The sequence below is a fragment of the Ischnura elegans genome, chromosome 6 (genome assembly GCF_921293095.1).
Source record: "Ischnura elegans chromosome 6, ioIscEleg1.1, whole genome shotgun sequence".
NCBI lineage: Eukaryota > Metazoa > Arthropoda > Insecta > Odonata > Coenagrionidae > Ischnura > Ischnura elegans.
The window spans coordinates 67,325,595-67,346,959 of NC_060251.1; the positions used below are offsets into that span (position 1 = coordinate 67,325,595).

The following is a 21,365-nucleotide window of genomic DNA, read 5'->3' on the forward strand; positions in this document are numbered from 1 at the left end:
GCTTTAACGTTGTTAGCAGTAGAAAAAAATCTATTTTTCCCTTGATATTTCCTGAGCAGAAGATAGGCGTGCCCCTGTAGAGTTTGCTTCCCGCATCACATTCGCCTATTTTAATTGTTATCGCCCTTCTAAACAACATTTTGGCCTACATAATACTAAATACGTTAAATTGCACATTTACAATACACAAATTGTAAAATGTTTCGTTAATTTACTAATAAATTAGACTCTAGCGACTTTTGGCCAGCTTTTTTCTATTCTAGCCCACTGTGCGACGTTATTAATTTTGGCCAGCTTTTTTCGATTTGGGACCACTGTGCGCCGTCGCCAGAAAACTATTACCATCAGTACACGTATCTAATTACGATGACGTAGAGTTAGCCAGCTTTTATTGTAAAAAAAAATGAGATTGGTGGGAAAAAGGTGGATCAACTGAGTAAACAAGAAGTGCTAAATCAATTATCCTGGCGGTATTTAATGGACGATAGCTGATTCTGTCATTTCCTCTAAATGATAGATTAAGCCCTCGGCGCCCGACAGTACTCCTTGCGCAAATGAGATAACGAAACTAATTCTGATCGCTACATCCCAGCTCTACGTTAAGATCTTTCTGTGTAATAAAAGGTTCCTCTCGGGCCATCTTCTCCTCCAATTTATGCATGGAAGATATTGTGTCGCCAATGTCAAGTAGGCAATGAAAAAAAATGCATGTACATTATATTGATAATGACAGATACACTTAACTGTAGCCGCCTGCCTAGCAGCCGCAAAACTAATTCAATCGGGCTTATTCACAAGATCATTTTTTAACCGTCATATCTCAAGATCATCATAACCGTCGTGTCACTTTATCCTTGAATAAATACGAGAAATACCTGATTACCGTGTACCCAACCAGTGCACTAGACTGCACTTGAAAAAATAATCATGTATTGTGCAGCTATGTGTGAATAAAAGTAGTCCATGTGCAAATGAGATAACGTGTCCATGTAATGAACCGCTGGCAGAAAATTATGCACTTATTTACGACGTGAATATCTGTATGATATTGAACATGATTGCTGAAACCATTATTTTCTCTATCACTTGAAAGCGCATTTCTAATCGTACATTGACTTAAATGTGATTAAATGACCGTCTGATTCAGTCTTGAATGCACGTCGCTAGCTTAACAAACGTCGAGGGACAAGTAGACAGTAAAGGCCGTTTTACACGAGGCGCGTACTTGCGCAATCTGACGCGTGTACGAAGGCGCAGTCAAAATCGCGTCCTGTAAAGCGGTGAATTGCTAGAACACATGTGAGAATGCGTGGTCGTGAGATGACAAAAAAGCCCTCGTTCTAATTTCGTTCATGCATTCGCGCAATTCCACGCCATTTTAGAAATTAATGCAGCTATAACGGGCGCATTTCCCCGTGTAAAACGGCCTTATGAATGAAAAAAGAAGACCTGTAACAAAATATATGGAGCAGGTGAAGAAGGATGTAAAACAGAAGAAATGCGTAGGTTTGAAAAGATTAGCTGACTGGAGAATTGAGTGGAGAGTTGCGTCAGACTAATCGTAGGATTGCTGAACACTGATGATTACGATGATGAATTTGTTGAAACTTTCAGCGAGGACCTGGAGGATTTTCATTTCGTTCAGGCCGAGGATAATGATTTTTTCCTCAAGTATTCGATCGTAATTGCGCTTGTGAACATTGACTAATGTTCGTTTAGATGTAGCATTTTAAAAATCAGCCTAACTTGCCTGCACATCTTAGTTAGTGGTGATTACACTCCTTCCATTTTAGGAATCTCTAATTTTATAATACAATTTCATAATGTTATCCACAGTATTTTTTGGGATTTCTTAATGAAGTTTTACGTCACCTGAATAGATGCAATCTTGAAACTAACTTAGGGACGAGCAATACATAAATGCGTTTTCATGCCTTTCGGATACTAATTGTAGTCACAGGACGTGTAACACAAATATCTCGTCGACATTTTAAGCTTGGAATATTCGAGAGGGAGAATGGTACATTAGGTCATAAGTTCTTCTCTAAAAGAGTGCGTCTACTGTAGCTTTATGGGCGTAGTAGGTACAGAAAAAAGCGTCGCATGTAAGCCAAGGTTATTTCAATGCTTCATTCATTTCAGAAATGAGTGCATGTCCATGGTGAAGATTGTCAACTGTCACATCGCCGTCACTTCTGACGTAGCCTTTTGCTCTGTAGTAAATAAATCCTCTCCACACTTTCCCTTGTCAGCCACGTCATTCCACTTTCCCTTGAGGCATTTTCGTAGCATATTTAAGGGGTCTAGTCTGGGAAACAAAATTTATGTTATTTTATCATCAAGAAAATTTTGATATTTTTAAAATATTATAACGTTTTTATAGGCTCGCTTTTTTGTTTGTCATCTTGTGCGGGTCAAATCTTGTTACTCAGTTTTAACCCACTTCCGATTAGCTATCAAGCTGAAATTTTCAGAATAACTTAGAACCAGATGACAATGCAATATTTTTACACATTCATTATGATTTTTACTGTATCTTTATTCTTATACAGAATTTAAAATTAGTTGTGGAAATTAGTTCAAAAAATGGCCACTAAAATCCAATGGTGGCGCTTCAATCATTTAGAGCAAACGAGAATAATAGAGTCAAAACAACAAATTTGTTTACATCGAAGTTCATTAAAAAATTGATTGAAAAAAATTACTTGTGTACTTTTTACTTCGCGATAAAAAATGTTTTATGATAATTTATTTTTATTTTGCATTTTTATAACTGTTCTTCATTGATTGACGGCCACAAAAGATGGACTTAAGGTGCTATATTTTCAGGAAATTGCAAATGAAAATTTGCATATCAAGACCGATTCTTCGGGAGATACTTGTCTTACTAAACAGAGAATTTTGATTAATGGCAAGAATTTAATGGTCGTTTTGAGAAAGACTGATAAAATTTTCGTTTTACCAAAAGAATCACCATAAACGTATAAGTTTAGCTCATCATCGGTCAGTCTTTTTAGTTGTTAGGACATGAATGCTGTATTGGAAATTAAATTACTTTAGTTAGATGAAAATAGCTCCGCGGCGCTTTTTCCAAGCATTTTAAATACCTGTACTTCATTGACTGACGGCCACAAAAGATGGACTTACCGTGCCGGCACTTTTTCCCTGGTCATGCAATAAAACGAGTGAATTACCCACAGTCTCTTTACAATTGTTTTTTTTCCTTTATCATCGATGGATAATCGTTTATTATGGAATACTAGTTTTATTAACTTATGCGATAAGTAATTGTTTTGAATCGCCAAGTCAATATTTAGCCTTCGTAAATAATAAACCCTCACCTATGTGCCACAGCTCCCTTCTGTGCCACATCAGCTTTTCTTCCCTTGAGGTATTAGTGCTGCGCACTAATTAGAACTTCCTTAAGGTTGGCGAGGTTACTCAAGGGCGACGTACGAGGACTGTTCATAAAGTACATAGGCTGTTTGAATTACCAGTGCCAAGTTAATTCCTGTCAAATTCGCTTGTTGTCTTCATGTTCGTGGAGGTAGGTTGAGTGCAGTCCAGTTTTGTGATTGCAATTATCATTAGAGGAGCCTAAGACAAAGACTAACTTAAGAAAGAATAAGCTTGAAGAGGTGAAAGAGTTTTCTTACTTGGGAAGCCGAATTACCGGCAGTGGACGAAGTAAGAAAGAAATAGTCAGTAGAATAGTGCTGGCGAAGAGGGCTTTCAACAAAAAGAATAATCTTCTTACAGCTACGAATAAAATCATAGAAGTAACGAAACAATTCATCAGATGCTACATATGGAATATTGAAGGATCTAAGGTTTTCCCGGCGAATAGATTGGAGGAAGAGTTCTCGGGTTTCCACCCGGGTCCAAGGGTTTTTCAGCACCGACGTTTCGAAGGCTAAGTCTGCCATCGTATAAGAAGTAATGCCATCACTTTATTCTTTGGGCTAGCGGCAAGCTTAATTGTTTAAGTGATTCATATACATGCATTACTTCCAAAGCAAAACATTTAAGCTTGCAGTTAGCCCACTGGAGAAAGTGATGGCATTACTTCTAATACGATAGCAGACTTAGCCTTCGAAACGTCGGTGCTGAAAAACCCTTGGACCCGGATGGAAACCCGAGAACTCTTCCTCCACCGTATGGAGTATGTTTCTCTATGGAAGCGAGGCTTGGGCGTTGACAGCAGCAGAGAAGTCAAGAGTGGAATTATTCGAAATGTGCTAGCAAAGAATGCTGAAGATAAAATGGATTGGCCGTGTGAGTAACGAGGAAGTGCCAAGAAGAGTGGGAGAAAAGAGAAACCTCCTAAAAAACTTATGCAGAAGATGGGGCAATATAGTTGCCCACATAATGAGACATGATGGACTGATGAAGACAATCGTAGAAGGACAGGTGGAAGGGAAGAAGGGCATGGGATGGCCCCGAGTGAGTTACATAGGACAGGTATTGAAGGATGTAAAAGAGAAGAAATACGTCGCTATAAAAAAGGTTAGCGGATAGGGGAGAGAAATGGAGAGCTGCGTCAAACTAATATTAGGATTGTTAATTAATGATGATGATGAATTATCATTAGAGGTTGCTTAGCTACGCGGTTTTTAAGCGTATTTTTTAGCGTTAGACTTTTGCAAAGAATATTGGCGATGATTCCCGAAATTGAGGAAAATCCGACTAGGGAACTGATTGACGTCACGAGGAATGAAGCGTTCCAGGACTGTTTCCAAAACTGGAAACACCGTTGGGAAAGGTATATACGTCGGTAGCGGATTACTTTGAAGGAGCTCCAGACATCTAACTTCTAAATATAGTTCGTTTTTTACGACGCCAGTTTACCCATTTTTAAACAACCCTCGTTTACAAGTCAGAAGAGACCCGCATTTTCTTTCATGATGGTAATGCTCTATAGTCTGTGAAGGAAAAAGATTTTGCCGAGTATTTTTTGCTCAGAAGCTTCTCGTATGAGACCTTTTGGTAAAGAAAAAGCATGTGTTAATGAAATCGGTAGAATGATGACTCAATCGGGAACCATTTGACACTTCTGCTTAGGCGTGATAGGTGAAACTTAACACAACGTGACATAGACCATCTCTGTGTTAGCCAGGAAGTATGCGTAAAATGGAAGAATAAACGTTGTTAGGTTCACTGATATATTATATTTGAAAACGTACTGCCAGGCTTTCATAACATAGTTAAATCGTCTGTTTCGGGTCGTGCTTTTTCAAACATATTAGTGAAACTAACAATTTTTTTTCTTTCATTTTTCATAATGGGAAGGTTGCACACAGTTTAGCCTGAAGTCATCTGTTATAAGTATAGGTTTTGAAAATATTTCACGGAATCAACGTTTTATCTTACAAAAATATTAGCTGTCTTTATTCTTGTTTACAAGTTGTATATACCCGCTCGGGTAAACGCATGGTGAGACTAATACTATCTACAAATGTATGGTGCAGTTGTGGGAGGAATTCTCGGAAGGAAAGGAATCATATTGTCTGTTTTTCCACAAACTCGGAACTATTTGGAGTGCTTCCATGAATCGGTTACAAAGATAATTGTGTTTACTCATCTACTTACCTTGATACAGGCGTCGCATAGTCAAGGCTTTGGATTAGGATTTTTTCTTTAAGTTTCTTAGAATGAAATTTTGCTTCAAGAAGAATGGTCTCGTAGAATATGACTGTTTGCCTGGCGACTGTTTGCCATTTTCTCTCAACTTCTATCTTTTTAATTCCCCTGAAAAAAGTTTTTCTGACGATTGACTGCACAATTCCCTATCCTTATCGTCTCCTCTTGTGAGTGATCAGTTGATTGTTTAAGATTCATCATTTTTTCCCTCAGATTTTGTGATTAAATTCAAATCTCAATCGAGATAACAGGAATTTGAATTCAGTTTTGTTTTAAAGCATCATAGGTAATGTAAATTTTCGTGTTATATCATTTAATTATTGTTTATAAATTATATTTTTTACAACTCGTAACGTTGGAAATGTTTTGGAAAGCGTCTCGTTTACTACTAAAAAGATAAATTTTGCGTGATTGGACTGACTGTCATAAAATGGAATCTCGTGCATGCTAAAATGATGCTTTAAAAATGGTTTTTAAAGGTATTAATGATAATATCACCTTAATTCAATGACAATTCTGAATGCGTCATCAGTAACTGATACATTGGACTTAAATTCCTAGCAGTCTATTATAGCATGCATTCCTCGGACTAATCCTCAAATATATTTTTTGGATTTTTAACAAATGAGACCCAAATGGCGAGCTCACTGACAAACTCATTTCTTAAAATGAGATTCGCTATAGTCACGAGGAAAAAGTCGCTAGGGGAGGAGTTTACCCAGCGATTTATCGTTGTTTATATTCTAAGCCCCCTTCTGTCGGTCCTCGTTGCGAGGCAACGGCACGGAGTGCGACGGATTGGCTCGCGCCTATTCGCGACACGGGTGTAGCCAATGCGAGAGCAGGCATGAGGAGAGAGTTGTGGGGGTGAGGAAGGAGGAAACGGCCATCCAATTACATGGCTTTCTCCGAAATTGACTCTCCGTGCACACTCACGTGCTGCATATACAGGGCGTTTCCCGCAATGAACGGGACATATTGTGTTTGTCTCTCTCTAGAATATCAATGGAAGTGGGCCTTAGATATCCATGTTGTCAGAGCTCTCTTTTCGTTGGACGGCGCGGCGTGCGTGGAAGATAATGGTGTGGAATCAGGTGTTAAAACGTTAAAGATTAGTTTATAGTTGAAAACGAGGAAGTAATCGGTCTTAGCGCTAGTTTTTTGAGCCTGCATTTCTACCGATATCTTTGATGAAATATTTTGATGCTGTATAGGTTTCTTCATCTAATATGATCGCAGTATACTACAAATTTATTGCCGTGCAAATTTTGATAGTATTCTGCGTGCGATTTCGTTTATTATTGCTGTGCAAAAAATTTGATAGCATACTGCGATCATAAATTAGAAGAAGAAACCTAGGCAGCATCAAATGTTTCCTCGAAATATAATCATCTTTCATGATTATTTAATTTTCATGTCATCAAATTTTTTGCGCGGCAATAAATTTGATGTAATAAGAAATGTCTTGGGCTTTATGTAAAAATAACATTTACGAGTTGAGTAATATTTCAAAGACGAATGAATAGTAACAACAATAGTAATCATATTCTCCCGCCACTGAAAAAGAAAGTCGTCACCTTAAAGACGACTTTTCACCTAATTATTGCATCAAATTGCGTTGCATTGAGACAATTGTAATTATCTCTTTACTCTTGTAGGTTGCGTGATTCATTCGCATATTTTCAGTTAGTTGAAAATATCTGGGAGTACACGCATAGTGAAATGGGAGTGGCTTGAAAACCTACTGACCCGTTTACCTCTGGTCTCTAATTATTTCAAAATTATTGCGTTTTTTTACACTTGAGGTATTTATTATTTATAATTTTATTGATGGTAGAATCGGCAGTTGGGTAGAACTGGCAGTCACTTTCACGTTAGTGATACAAATTTAAAAAGTCAGTTTTCTTTATAAGAAAGCGTTAACGAACTCGCCTGATTTTAGGTCGTTAAAATCTCGTTAGAAGATTAATCAAGTATGAATTGAATGTGGAAATGAAAAAATTAATTGAAGGGGTTGTTTGTGAAAAAAACTTCTTAAATGCCCCTAATGTATTACAAAATGTTTTAGCACCATTCACCTTGAGTTAGTATGGCTTAATCTTGGTTTTGTACAGTGAGGTACAGGGGGCATATGCCACCCTCCAAATCACTAAATTTTAGCAGAAAAATATTAACCTATGAAACAAATTTATACTACTCCACCAATTAATATTAAAGTATTCCACCGATTAAAGTAGGTTTCCATGGTGTACTTTAGAAGCATTCTGGTAGTTCCACCTCCCTTCATAGACTTACCTCTCCAATTCACATTAAGACGTACCCCTTTTCATTCTGTCTAAAGATTCTATAATAACTCTTCCTTCCTCTCCTTCGTTTACCCAACATTCTGCCCTCTAACACTGTTTTCAGCATCTCCTCCCCGCTAAGTACTCCCGCCATCCAAACCTTCTGTCTCCGTATCTCATCTAGAAGCTGACCCTCCTCACCCACCATATCCAGCACTTCGTCGTTCCTCCTCCTCTGTGTCCATTTCACTTTCTCCATTCTTCGCCACACCCACATCTCGAATGCACCCACTCCTCTCTCGTCATCCTTCCACAGTGTCCACGTTTCCGCACCTTAAAAAGCTACACTTCAGTTCAGACTCCATCAATATGTTTTAGCAAGACAACTTCCCAACGACCCATCAAATGTGTAATTTTAAGTGCCCAAATAGCATAGAATGTAATTTGTGAGATCGTTTTATCCTGAGAGGAAAATGAAGCGCCCCTTATAAAAATTTATTGTGTTTGGCGTATCTTTGGCTCTCCTTTCGCTATTTAACTTTGGTTATGTCAGTTATTGGAGACCTACATACGTTGTATTGGTGTTAGAAAAATACCCATTTTGTGCTCGTTTTTCGCTTCGTTATCCATTTTTTATAGCATTGGGGTCAGTGGCTTACGAGATATTTGTATTATCAAAATGCACGTAGGCATCTCCTTCTTTCCTTATCCACAATTGAAGGAGGCCTGTGATACATAACGTTGGTGGCATGATCTTACTCTAAAGGTGATCTTAAGAGGATGCATCGCTACCTCATGAGCGGTTGTATGTCGTCTTTCTTTACTACGAATACCTCGTTTAAATCTTGCGTTATCGTCTTGAAATTTTGTGGGTTAGCACAGTAAAAACTTGCAAACATTTTTGCATCTCTCACATATAAAAAAATGTTATCTGTAAAAGTAATGATGTTAAAGTTTTATACTGGAGGTTAAGGCAAGTGTTAATCCTCGTTAAAAGTTTTTTGGGTGCTCGTCATGGTAGTTTAAAATTTTTTGGGCTATGTCGCCGCGTCTAAGGGGCCACCCAAAAATTTACGCGGCGACTTAGGCTAAAATTTTTTGTACTATACTAATAACAAAGGTTAACTTTTTATGTAAGTTAAGTTTTTAACGAGCAATTCGTCGCTAAAAAAGACCGGTCGATTAGAAGTGATGCGTACTATTAAGATTTCATCACCCCAACCGGTATAAGAATGCGGTGATGGGCTGATTATTATTTATCCACGATATACCTCCAGTAAATTAAGAATAATATCACATATTCTGATATTTCACGAGTATTTAATGTTTAGAGGAGTGAATTTAATGATGATTGTGTTAACGGCCATCGATACAGTGTAAAACCGTGCATTTTAAGCGGTGAATTTGAGTTAATCATTTTGATTGTGTTATTTACAATGATAAAAAGTCTCCGGTATGTGAGGAAAATAAGATTTTACTGAAAGTAGAATTTCTTCTGTGGTCATTGAGGTCGTTTATACTGATTTATTTCAGGTTAATGTCTTCTCTTTGAATCGCTGAATCACTTTCCCAGATGAATCCTGTTAATGTGTTTATTTCTATTGCACTTAATCTGGATTTGAAATTTCAACTCGTCCTCATTTTCTTCTGTATTTGTTTTTATCGTGAAGGAATCGTTCACGTTCCATTGTTATTTCCCAGACGGCGCTGAGACAATTCATCTCTGTTTTATCTAAGATTCAAGTATTTCACAGCATTATTTATCCCTTATAATCTAACCCTTTCCTATGCATAGTTGTCACAGTAACCTAGTTTTACAAATTCTTGTCCCCGTTTACCAGATGATGGAGTATCCTTGGCCTTTTATTCATATAAACTAAAATTTGTGTTGTTTTATTCTAAAAATTGTTAAAAGCATCTGCCGTAGATTTAGTACATGAGGCACTTAGTCAACTTCTCAAATTGGACTCCAACTAAATTTATCGATGTGTATTTTTATGGGTTCTTCAGATGATGCAGTGGTGATCAGGGTACAACCCCTACCTTTGAGCCTTTAAAAGAGGCACCTATATAATAATTTATATATTTTTTTAGTTACTTTTTGTCATTAATTGTGCTCTATACTGTGTGAACCCAACCTGGGTTAAAATTTTACATAATTTATGTAAATACATATTAATAAAAAATTATTATTTTGTCCTAATCTCCGCTGACTCCCCACCCCCAATTTCAAAATCCTTGCTGCGCTACTGAAACGATACCATTATTTCAAAAACCTTGAAACCCTCTTATTTACCATATAAAACTCGAAAATTTGAGCTTACCCTTTGACCTTGAAATCTTAGTTATCTCGGTTTTACTACGTATTTAGCCCCCACTCCGCGTTGCTAATTTCTCCATTTGCAGTGTCTGCTGCCGGCTTAATTCTCCTTCAGCATGTCTCGTACAAAGTTGACGCTTGTTGTGACTTATCTTAGCCTTTTAAAACATTGATAAGGTGCGTGATAATTTTCCGTTTGCGTCAAGTGTATCGTACATTCTCCACTCTTAATTGCAGAAGGTAGGTAGTGACTTGTTTTGCATTCCCATATCTTTGTGAGTACCTTTTGATAAGGTCGGCGCAATGCACTGCTATCAGTTCGTCTTGTTAATTGGTTGAGCTCAGTCTCCATTTAGTTCGGAATTGATGGTGAGGACTCTAATCATGTGGATAAGGAGGTGATCATACGATATCCTTGGAATCAGAATCTAGAAAGATCTATCTATTCTTGCTGCACCCTATAATACTCCACGGAAATTAATGCGCCTTACATTCCATTTTTTCTCAGTGAACTATTATGTAAAAACTTCAATTATTTTACAACTGAAATCGATTGATAGTAATTGATAGATAGATTGATAATAATATTTTGAAATAAATTTCCCTCAGGATTTATTGAATGGTTTAGTTTATTCTTGAACCCATGGTATCATCATCGACTACGTCCGTTCACCAGGTTACTATTGAAATTTTCTATTGTAATAAGAAATCATGAAGTTATCGTTTGTACCGGATCCAAGTGACGTCAGCCATATCTTTTTAAAGTAATTTGAGTTTTACGTGGAGAATTGGCCTTTATTTAACTTCGGTCTTGCTTTTTGTTACTATTGATAGGGATTTAATGACGGCAGAGACGGTGTATGAAGAATGTGTTTAACTGCGTAGATTTATGGAATAGATTAATTGAGCATGTTAAATTAAACAAGATCGTTATTTACTTAATAAATTGAATTTTCAGTGGTGCCACAAGTCTTTTGGACGGCTGAATGATTGGCAGTATCGATTTTGAGACTGTGATACCAAAGATAACTCTTAAATACGCAGATAAGAGGTTCCACAAAATCCAAAGATTCAATTTCGCGATTATCAATCGAAGTCAAAATCATTCCATCGAAATAGTAAATCACATATGAAATCCGTTTAACAATTATGCAAGGTGTGTCAAGGTGAAGCTGTCAATGTTTTTTAATTCGCCTTTTCTAGGTCCGGAAATATATATCTACGAACTTTTCATGCAGCCACTTCTAGATTCGTTTTATTGCTAAGAAGGATGTACATTTATAGCTAGATAAATAATTCCTTGGTTTTTAATGTCTTCGTCGCAGATGTAAGAGTAGAAAATTGACTTCTTGAATCGCCTCAGAGCTGATTATTGTTAATAATACATATATAAAATAAGTATATAATATGAAATAAGTGTTAAACGAGATAATCGCTCAATTCACCTTACAGGCAAATTTTTTTTCTATCAATAGTGAAAACTGGACATCTTAGAGATGATAGTGAGTCAATTGACAGCGTCAACAAATTCTGCAAAAGCCACTTTTTTCGGGTGTATAAAACACCCTGAATTTATAATCATTTGTGTTACTTCATTGAAGGTGAAAGCAGTTGTGCACAGAATATTTACTTGAATTGGCGAGATATGTCTGAAAACTATTGGTAATGCAGATTCTTTTGGCATCAAGTGATACGATGGATCGATTCTATTAAGGATGATCTCACTGCAGACTTATAATTCTTACTAAGTTGCACGTTCCTTTTTCATGTATCTCCACGTTACTTGGATGCTAAACACATAATTATTATTTTATATGTAAACATATAAATATTTTCCACCACTATAGTGAGTGCACCTCTTTGGCTTTGGTAATATGAAAGCAGTCATTTTCAACTGATGGATTACTTGAACTGGATGCTTCACGTTTAACTCCACAACTACTTGACGACTCGTGATATTCCACGTTCCATCTGTGTGCATAGTAAAATTGCTACGGTTCTTCAATGGGCGTGCTGGAGTGGAAATTAAGTCTTCATAGCATATATTGTACCTATAGCAATGATATTCAAAGCATACATTGCGTGTATGCGAATCACATCTTATTATATATATGAGTGTTGAGATCGGCGATTTAGTAAGAATTGACGATCTATAGAGTGCGGCTCGTTAGATTGCTTGTTAGGTTTCAGTAAAGGTCGCTGTTATCCATTTGACGTCATTAAGCAGGAAAATTTCTCTAGTAATCCTCTAGTAATGAATCGGATGATTGGTTGGTAGCTGCTTGAATGGCTGTTATCTTCTGTCATTCTCCTCTATCCTACTACCTTTTTTATCTTCATAGTGACTTCATCAGACCCTCCACAATGAATCGGAGAATTTGTTTTCCATTTACTTGATTATCGGGGATGGCCGATTGGATCCCCCAATGTTTTGTGACATTCCTCTCTTAATCTCTTCGTGTTTCAAATAAATATAGTCACTATAATATGAGAACTACCTCATATTAGGCTCATTTACTCGGAAATTTCAACGATCGGAAATTTTTTTCACTTGGGTGCGATGAAATTCCATTTGTGTCAAAGTAATTTGTTAAGTCTAAGTATGAATCATAGTTGTAATTATTAATAGTAGTTATTGGGCAATATAGGAGAGTTGACTCCGAATAATTGAAAGTGAGTCGAGGAAAATGTGTGGCTCTAGGGTTTGGTGGACATAAGGTATTTTTAGAAGAATTTGCGCTTGTACGATTCGTCATCAACACTCACTTATCATGTGCGCTGGGCAACATCATTCTAGATTTTTTCCACAAAAAATCTTGGTTGAGTAACAATTCCGGAGCCTTTTGCAACAAATGCGAATTCTATTCTCAATATCATTTTCTACTCTATTTTGGAAATACGAGGTAGTGCTGGACGTGAAATAAGTGGATGAGCTTTTTACTATGATTGAAAGACAAATATTTAGCCAAAAGTGTAGCTAGGATTTTTAAATTGGGCCCCTCCGGTGTGTATGGAAATTACTCCAGGGAAAATGGTGGTCCGGGAAAATTTTGGATTTTTTTGTTGAAAACGTGATTTTTAGGACTCAAAAAACAGTAATTTTCAAAGAGTATTTATAAAATAAAGTAATATAGTACTATAGGGTAGGGTTTGCAACCCGGAAAACCCACCGTGGCTATGCCTATGTATGTAGCCCATCTTTTGAAAACTTAGACAGTGGTTACAGCTGATGCTCTATTTAAAATGCATTGCACACGATAACTTTTCTCAGGGGTTCCAATACCTTACAAGGTCACAGCGGGGAACATTTTCGGGGGTGGAAGGGGTTTGGAGAGGAGAACGTATTTTGAGGGGGATTCACTGGCAGGGGCAGGACCCATGACTTCATCTTTCTAACATTTCAGGGGGTGGATTGAACCCCCCTCATCCCGCTACGGGAATTAGTAAAAACATTATTTCTCTGCGGTGTACATTTTCATCGTCACTGGTCAATAATCCTAAGATTGGTTTGATACTGCTCTCCACTAAATTCTTCGATCAGCTAATCTTTTCACACCCACGTATTTATTATATTTCCTATCCTTGTTCAACTGTTCCATATATTTTGTTCGAGAGCTTCCTTTTCCGTTCTTGCCACCTACTTGTCCCTCGACAATTGTCTTTATCAGGACATCATGTCTCAATATATAGCGTATAAGGTTATTCCATCTTCTTATTAAGGTTACCACGATGCTTCTATTTTCTCCTACGCTTCTTAGAACTTCATCATTACCAACTCGGTCGATCTTATTATATATCCTTGGCAAATATTTTAATTTTCTTACATTCTTCTCTGGGACGTTTTTAGCTTTTCGGTCTCATATTGGGTCAGTCTCGTAAGGCCTCGTTAAACGCCACATTTATATGCACTTGTTAAAAATTACTGTCTGATTGATAAAAAAAATGTTTTATGCCGTTATGTAGCCATACGTAGCAAATAATCCCCTTAATCATGAAAAACGTCCTTGATGCATGCAGTCCGGAAGAGATGCATTCATTTTTTGAGCATTTGCTCTCCCTCTGAATCAATTGCTCCACTTTATTCATACTAAATGCTTGAAAATTGAGCATTTGCGTATGCTCCGTAATTAAAGTGAGCATTTGCTCACGCGCCGCCGCCAGCGCTGAGCAAATGCTCCCGATTTTTATTCATACAAAAGGAAGCAAATGCTCCAAATCCAATGAGCATAAGCTTTAGCTCACTTTTATTCATCCGGGCTAATGTCTGTCTGTATGAACGATTTTTGTGGACCGGAACAGAACATGTACGAATGCATGAACCAAATTAGAACAGGTTCTGTTTTCCGTTCATGCGTTCGCACAAGTTGGGTGGTTACACGGTTCATTTTTATGTTCCTTCACGCGTTCATACATTTAGACATTAACTTGTAAGTGTTAATGTATTGTGTAACCAGTCCTTCATATACCAATCCCCAACGGCTTCTTATCGGGTCAAACACGCCTCAGGAATCTCCCGCTTATGATTGGATGGCATTCGCGATATCTATGTTACGCACGTGTTTTCTCATTCCTCTTTTCGTTCGTACCTTCTCTCCCTCCTTCACGTAACTCCTCCTGTCTTCCCTCCCTCCACTTTTACCGCTGCCGCTGCGTCACCTTGGCTGAGGAAACACGAGCGAGCCAGTCAGTTGCCGACGCTCCTAGCGACCGTCTGGCAGTGTCCCGCTGAAACATCAGAGCTCGGCTTCGTCCATCTGGACGGACGTGGTCGTGTGTTCCTCGCGCTTTCTCCAACGCACCGGCGGCGTCTACCATTCGTGATCACGCCGCAGAATTCATTTTTTTCGTATACCCCACCGATTCAGGTTTTTTTTCCCACCGAAGAAGAGACTCGTCTCGGAGCCGGAGAAAAATAAAACAAACGACTGGATTTATAAATATATGGTGTGGTGTGCTCTCGCGTCCTCATCACGTTCTTTCCAGCACTCTGCCGATTTGACGATCTTCATTTGTTATTGAGTGTTTTCTTTTTCGTTTTGTTTCCCTAGCAACCGTTACTAGTCCACGTGTTTTTGTGTTTATCGTGAAGTTCATCGGAAGGATATACCAAAATTGAGTGCCGCCTGATTGCAAATCACGGTTAATTGACGCTGCATCGTAATACCTTTCGATATTTCTGGTTTTCATCCGAATTATTTAATCCTTTCTGTGTTTTTTTCGGGAATCGTAAACCGCAGAGTGGTAATTCAACAATCAACACCTTCATAAGTGTGGTGAACAGGTGGATATTTGACGAAGCCGCCATATAAGGCTGCTGTCTGTGATTTTTTATTCGAAAACATAAATATTTTAGCCCAGTGAAGCGTATGTTTTTATCGGTTCTATAATTTTCATTCTGTTACCTTTTTGTGATCATTTAAGAAATCCCAAGAGGAGTTCAGTTGGTTGGTGTCTCAACGGATTGTTGTTGCCTCAAGTGTCGAACGGGCAGTCACCTTCCTAATATCTTTGGAAGGTGAATTCTCATCGGCAATAGCGCTGTAGCCGTGTGACGCAACGCGCGGTCTACTTTGGAACCTGGTCGGAGCGCTGTTGCAACCTATCTCACGTACAACACCGTTGTGATCGCCTTTTTACGACCGGCTTTTACATTCGTTTAATTATATGACCGGTGAATCGTTCCTTTTTCAATTCTTACATTGAAACTGTTAGTTTTTTGCATTTTTGAGCAAGTGACTCGTAGGGTAACTCTCCAGTGATACTATTTCATCGCCGGTTGGTGAAGGGAGACAGTGAGGTATAGCTGTGTTGTTTCACTTCTTCAAGAGGGTCAGATACTTTGGCCTGCTAAGATATTCCCGTGTGTGTTTGTGTGCAAAATCTCCGTGTTGATTCTTACGAAGAGCGGCAACAATGGATGTGGAGTTGTATTCCCCAGTTCATTATGGGCCCGACGCTATTCGAATCACGGATGATGAGCTGCACGAACTCGTCGCGTGGTACTTGTCAAATCGCACAGGTACGTCGCATTCAAAGCTCCTTCCCTTACTACTTTTCTAAATAAATTCCGTTTCCGATACTGCTTTCAGGTTTCAACTATTCTGACTCACTCCGCTAATCGTGTGAGGTATTTGAGGTGTTTGTGCCGGTGATCGCCGGCGCAAGCAATGCTTAAAAAATATGATATAGATAATTATTGATTGAGAGAAACTTGATTTAAATCATTTATTCGTTTGTGGATATATTTGCCATTTTCTATTGATGCTCTTACCAAAAACACTTCCCACTATCTCGCAGTGTTTAAGGATCTAGATATCACATTGACGGGACGCGTCCGGGCGTTTAAATCCTCCTTCGCTCCCCCAGACCATTACTGATAAACCTCCTTACCTACCGCAGTCACGGGAGAATTGCTTTGTACTTCAGCACGCTCAATTAGGTAAATATGACGAAGGTGTTCTCTGAAGCATCGACGTAAATTATCGTAGAATCTCAAACCCACGATTATAATAAAATTCAGGTCGCTATACTCCATTATATCCAACTGGGGGGAGGATATGGGTATAGTCAGTGGCGAAGCGAGGGGGGAGTTTGGGGGTAAACCCCCCCCCCCCCCCAGAGCTCAGAAAATTATTAAGTTTAATCCGTTTCACTTAATTGGATTAATATTAATACTTATAGAAAAGTGTAAATATCAATAAAATATCCCTCAGAAGGCCGTAAAACTCACCATTTTCAACCATTTATCTGAATGAAATGATATTTTGTAATTTGTAATAAACGTAGATTCGTGAAATAAAATGTGTTCATTAAACATGAAGAACACAGCTATCGCTGCTCGAATAAAATCATTTTAATCCTTCCAATGCATAGTGTTTCATGGAAAATGAATTATTTATGTATACTATGAATGTTTTAACATTTTTAAGCTGTCAAAATAATTATATTGTTCCTCTAAATAGTGCTATAATCATGGAAATTCGATGACGAGATACACTCGTCATTGCGCGGTTTGGCGTCGAATGTTCATGACAGGCTACACTCGTCATTACTGCGCAAGGGGTTAATCGCTCACAAACAAAAGACTCCTGCCCTGCCCAACCCTCCCGGCGTTCGACCCCTCTTCCCATTTACTTTTTGGTCACGTTTCGCCCGCCCACCTGTGATTCAGACCGACCGGGGAGGAATGGCTTGGATCTCCGCTGGAAATGGCAACGAAACCAAAGCATGTACAGACAAGACGTATCGGTGGTCATGTGTTCCGTGGCGCGATTCATCACCGGTTGCTGCTTTACCACTACGAAAGCAGTTTTCACCCGTTTACCCGTCGTGGGATAACGGAATCGCTGTTTAGCAACAAGAGGCCAAGTTCAGCGTGTAGCGAAATGTTTTGTTGTTGCAAATGTTTTCGTTCGAGAGCTTCCATCATGAACATAAACAGGAGCGCCCCATTGTATTATTTACCATCGAGGTCCCAACATCATTAGGCGCCACAGACGTCATGCTGTTTATATTCTCACCTGAGGAGCCCATTTAAGATATGGTTTTCGGCTATTTATTGGGGTTTCATATGTTTACTTGATTCAACTGGAGCCAACTGCTATTTTAGAAGTCATGCAAATATGAAACGAGTGAAGACAGCAGTCTAGGGCTAGATCCTCGTAACTCCACATGAAAAAGATATGATGCTGCGACCAATATTTTGCCTTCTCACTCTATCCACGTACGTTCACTCCTTTATGATGGTTTATACTTCACTTTCAACTGTCTACGTACGTACTGTTTACATATTTAATTTTAGATGATCCGTCATACAAAAACACAGTCAATATTTGGTATTCTACCCTTCTAGATCATTTTAAGTGCCGGTTCTGATCGCTGTCACTCTGTGCTAGATGCCATGAGTTCAATCTCGAACACCTACTCTGATTATCGTACCTTTCCACTCTTTTATGGAAGTTAATCATGCCTGACGTCTGATCAGGGTGTCTCAACACCTTAAGCATTTCCCTCTATTTTTTCCGTGGAACGTTACGTGGCTGAATGTCGCAAGCAGCCTTGCGACTTGTTTTTCACAATACTCCGGTGTGAAATTAGCCGGCACGTTGATAATTCAAATGAAATGACTGACCCGGAGAGCGAAGCGCGTGGGCCCGTTGGTTACCGAGGGAGACGAGTTTTAACGCATGTTCTTACGAGGGTTTCTTCAGTCTCCCATCCATGGCCCTATGGATCATATCCAGGGTGGAACAGCATTACCTTTCCGTTTAACAGGCGGACGTGAACACTCGCCTGATACGTCATTCCATGAGCCAATGCTTAAGTTTATTTTGGGACCCCATTTCAGACCATTTAGAGCGTCGTCACGCGTGAGGGATGAATCACAACAAATAAGATAGAGAACCGTTTTATCCCTCTGGAATTGAAGTATATCTCATTGATTATTTAAAACATGTCTACAACCTTCCACAAATGAGTTTTCGTTTCCAATTTTTAATTAAGAAACACCGTATTACCCTATTGGAAAACCAGTTGGTTCCCATAAATTTTCGATGCATAACGTAGTGGGGTTTCAGTGCAGATTATTTGTAGAATTTAGAAATGGTTCTAAGCAAGAGGTTATTTGTTGATTTAAATTTTATCCTTAAAATTCTTGGAAATTTAGTAAAATTTTCGGCTGACTGGTATTTACTTGAACGACCTTAATCAATCATTGCGATTGAGATTGCACAATCGTTTTGTTTTTTCTTCTCGCTCAAAGCTCTCTTTTAATAAAGCTCAAAGGTTAGTTTCAGACAATTATACTCTCACATTTTTCGTCCAATCTTGATTATGTAATATCCTTAAAAATCCAGAGTAATAAATTAAATGTCGAAAAGGCTAAAAATGCCCAAGGAAAATTGTTTGCATGGTAACTGCAAAGTGCGTCCAAAAAAGGTTAGCGTTACCTTTGCTCAGTTACAAAGGAGTTGCGACCCCATGTATATGGACAAAATAAAATGCTTAAAAATTCTCCCATACCACTCCAGAAACACCCTACACTACTTTGATATAATGTTCGTTCTACTGTTATAATCGTGAAAAAAATTAATAACTTATATTCGTCACATGACTACACTTTAAGTTGTTGCGTGTGAATGTCATAATTTGAAAAAAAAATCGCGTCAGCTACATGAAAATGGCGCCATTTTCGGTTCAAACAGCCGGATAAAGTGTAACCTTTAAAATATAAGTATTGGATGTACATACCTCCTTATTGTCTCACGATTTTCGCTTTATTCTCAATATCAACCTTGAATGCACGAAAGTAACGACGCGAGACAGCTTGCTAACTTTGATTGACGGATAGGGTAATCGCCGTTTAATTCTTTGGCCACGAAAGAAAAAAGATGGAAATTGTTGCGTAGGAGTTGGGTGAGATGGTGGGTGCATTAGGTGTGGTCATTTTTTTTGGAGGCGAGGTCGCGTTTCGCAACTGTTTTTTCCTTTGGTCGGCGAACTCCACCAATTCAACCTAAGTAGTGACGTAATCCTAAGAAGCATGGGTCCATTCTGTAACTGCTGTAACAAAAATCTGGTGGAGCACAATTCGTAATAAAAAATATAAAGAGACCAAACCATTAGAAACACTGTTATGATTGAATAATTCCGTATTATTGGGAGTATAAGTAGTCCCTTTAGAAAAACTCCAGTATTTGGTTACTTAATCGTACTTAATTTACAAAAATGCCGTAATTATGCATTATACTATTATTAAATGCCTTTGAATGTGTGCTTGTATTGGTAAAATTGTGCTGGTAAACTTGAAAAATATAAAATTGAAATTTGTAAATAGAAATAAGGATATTAAAATGGTGCACACCATTTCACAGATTCTGGGGTAAATGTGATGTATAAGTAATCGAACGAAAAAACGTTCACGTCTACTTTTTATGAGTTCAATTTTGAATTGAAAGTGAATGCAGCTATTGCAAAATATATTTTGGACGCTGAAGTAACTTTTCTTAAATATATTGTTTCCACAACCTCGTTATTTTAGGGAAGATGAGTTTGAACACAAACAGCAATTTCATTCATGGCACACGAGTTAACTTTTGGAATGCTGTGTTATTATATTCTTTGCCTGGTCCTAAATGAAATATTTCTAACAAAAATGTCGGTTGCCCATATATTTTTTTAACTGAAATTATGTGTTTTACCGTATTCTTCCATCATAAAATCAAATGTTAGTATAATTTTATTAAGGTAATGGAGCGGAGTGTGCTACGCTAGATCACCAACCTTTTTGCTAGTGTTTTTCCATCCTTTTTTTTTAACTAGAGCCCCCAGTCCATTTCTTTTGAAACGCAATTTTATCCCTGTCTTTACATATGCCTGTCTTGTCCTTGAGCGAACTACCACGTACTGCCCAGGTAATTAAGTTGTTCAACGTGTTCCAATTTATAACCACCCACTTGTATGTAAGTTGAACATAAATTGGACCAGATTAACCAATATGTGTATCTTGATAGTACATACGTCGCGGGGGAAAGGGTGAAGTAGTTAAGTACTTTGGAAAGATAGCTACTCTAGGAAAGAATTTTTATGCAGAGCGTCGATTGGTTTTGGTTCATGGTCATCGTATAAGGTTTAATATTCATGTCCGTTCTCTTGGCTTCAAACGTTCACTTTCGTTCTCAGACATCCAGTGGTGGTAATCATAAAAGTGGTTTAGAATGAAAATGACCCTGCTCTGAAAGCGGGTAACTTTCCCGGACAAGTCGTAAACTTCTTTAGCGTGTCGTTGACCTCATACTAGTTTGCCGTGTTGCGCCTTGCAATGTACACGTTCATTCCCGCGATACATTCCTCCTAATATTAAGTTTTCATCTTGGATGTCTTGAAACCAGTTGAATTTTTAAAAAATTGGTTAGATTTTTAGAGGAAGAAATACTCTCGTTCTCGAACAAAGTGATTTAATAAAAAATACAGTAAAACTCGCTTTTAACGAATTTCTGAGGACTATCGTTCTATTTTGTCATAAATGGGATTTCGTTACATCCATAATAAAGTATTTTGCTCTATGCATCACAGGATATCCGGCTATTATATCATAAATTGTCTTTATTTATGCAACAGAT

At 38.1% G+C, this 21,365-nt stretch overlaps 1 protein-coding gene across 7 annotated transcripts in view; it reads left to right on the plus strand.

Moving 5' to 3' along the window:
* LOC124160929 (TLD domain-containing protein 2) overlaps positions 1-21,365 on the plus strand; it is a 962,297-nt gene that overhangs the window by 764,078 nt on the left and 176,854 nt on the right. Inside the window, exon 1 of one of the 7 annotated variants that reach the window (XM_046537060.1) lies at positions 14,944-16,264. The exons of the other annotated variants lie outside the window; for them this stretch is intronic. Coding sequence (XP_046393016.1) covers positions 16,159-16,264 — 106 coding nt within the window. The 5' untranslated portion in view covers positions 14,944-16,158. Of the gene's footprint in view, positions 1-14,943; positions 16,265-21,365 lie in introns of those variants that run through there. 7 annotated transcript variants of the gene reach the window in all.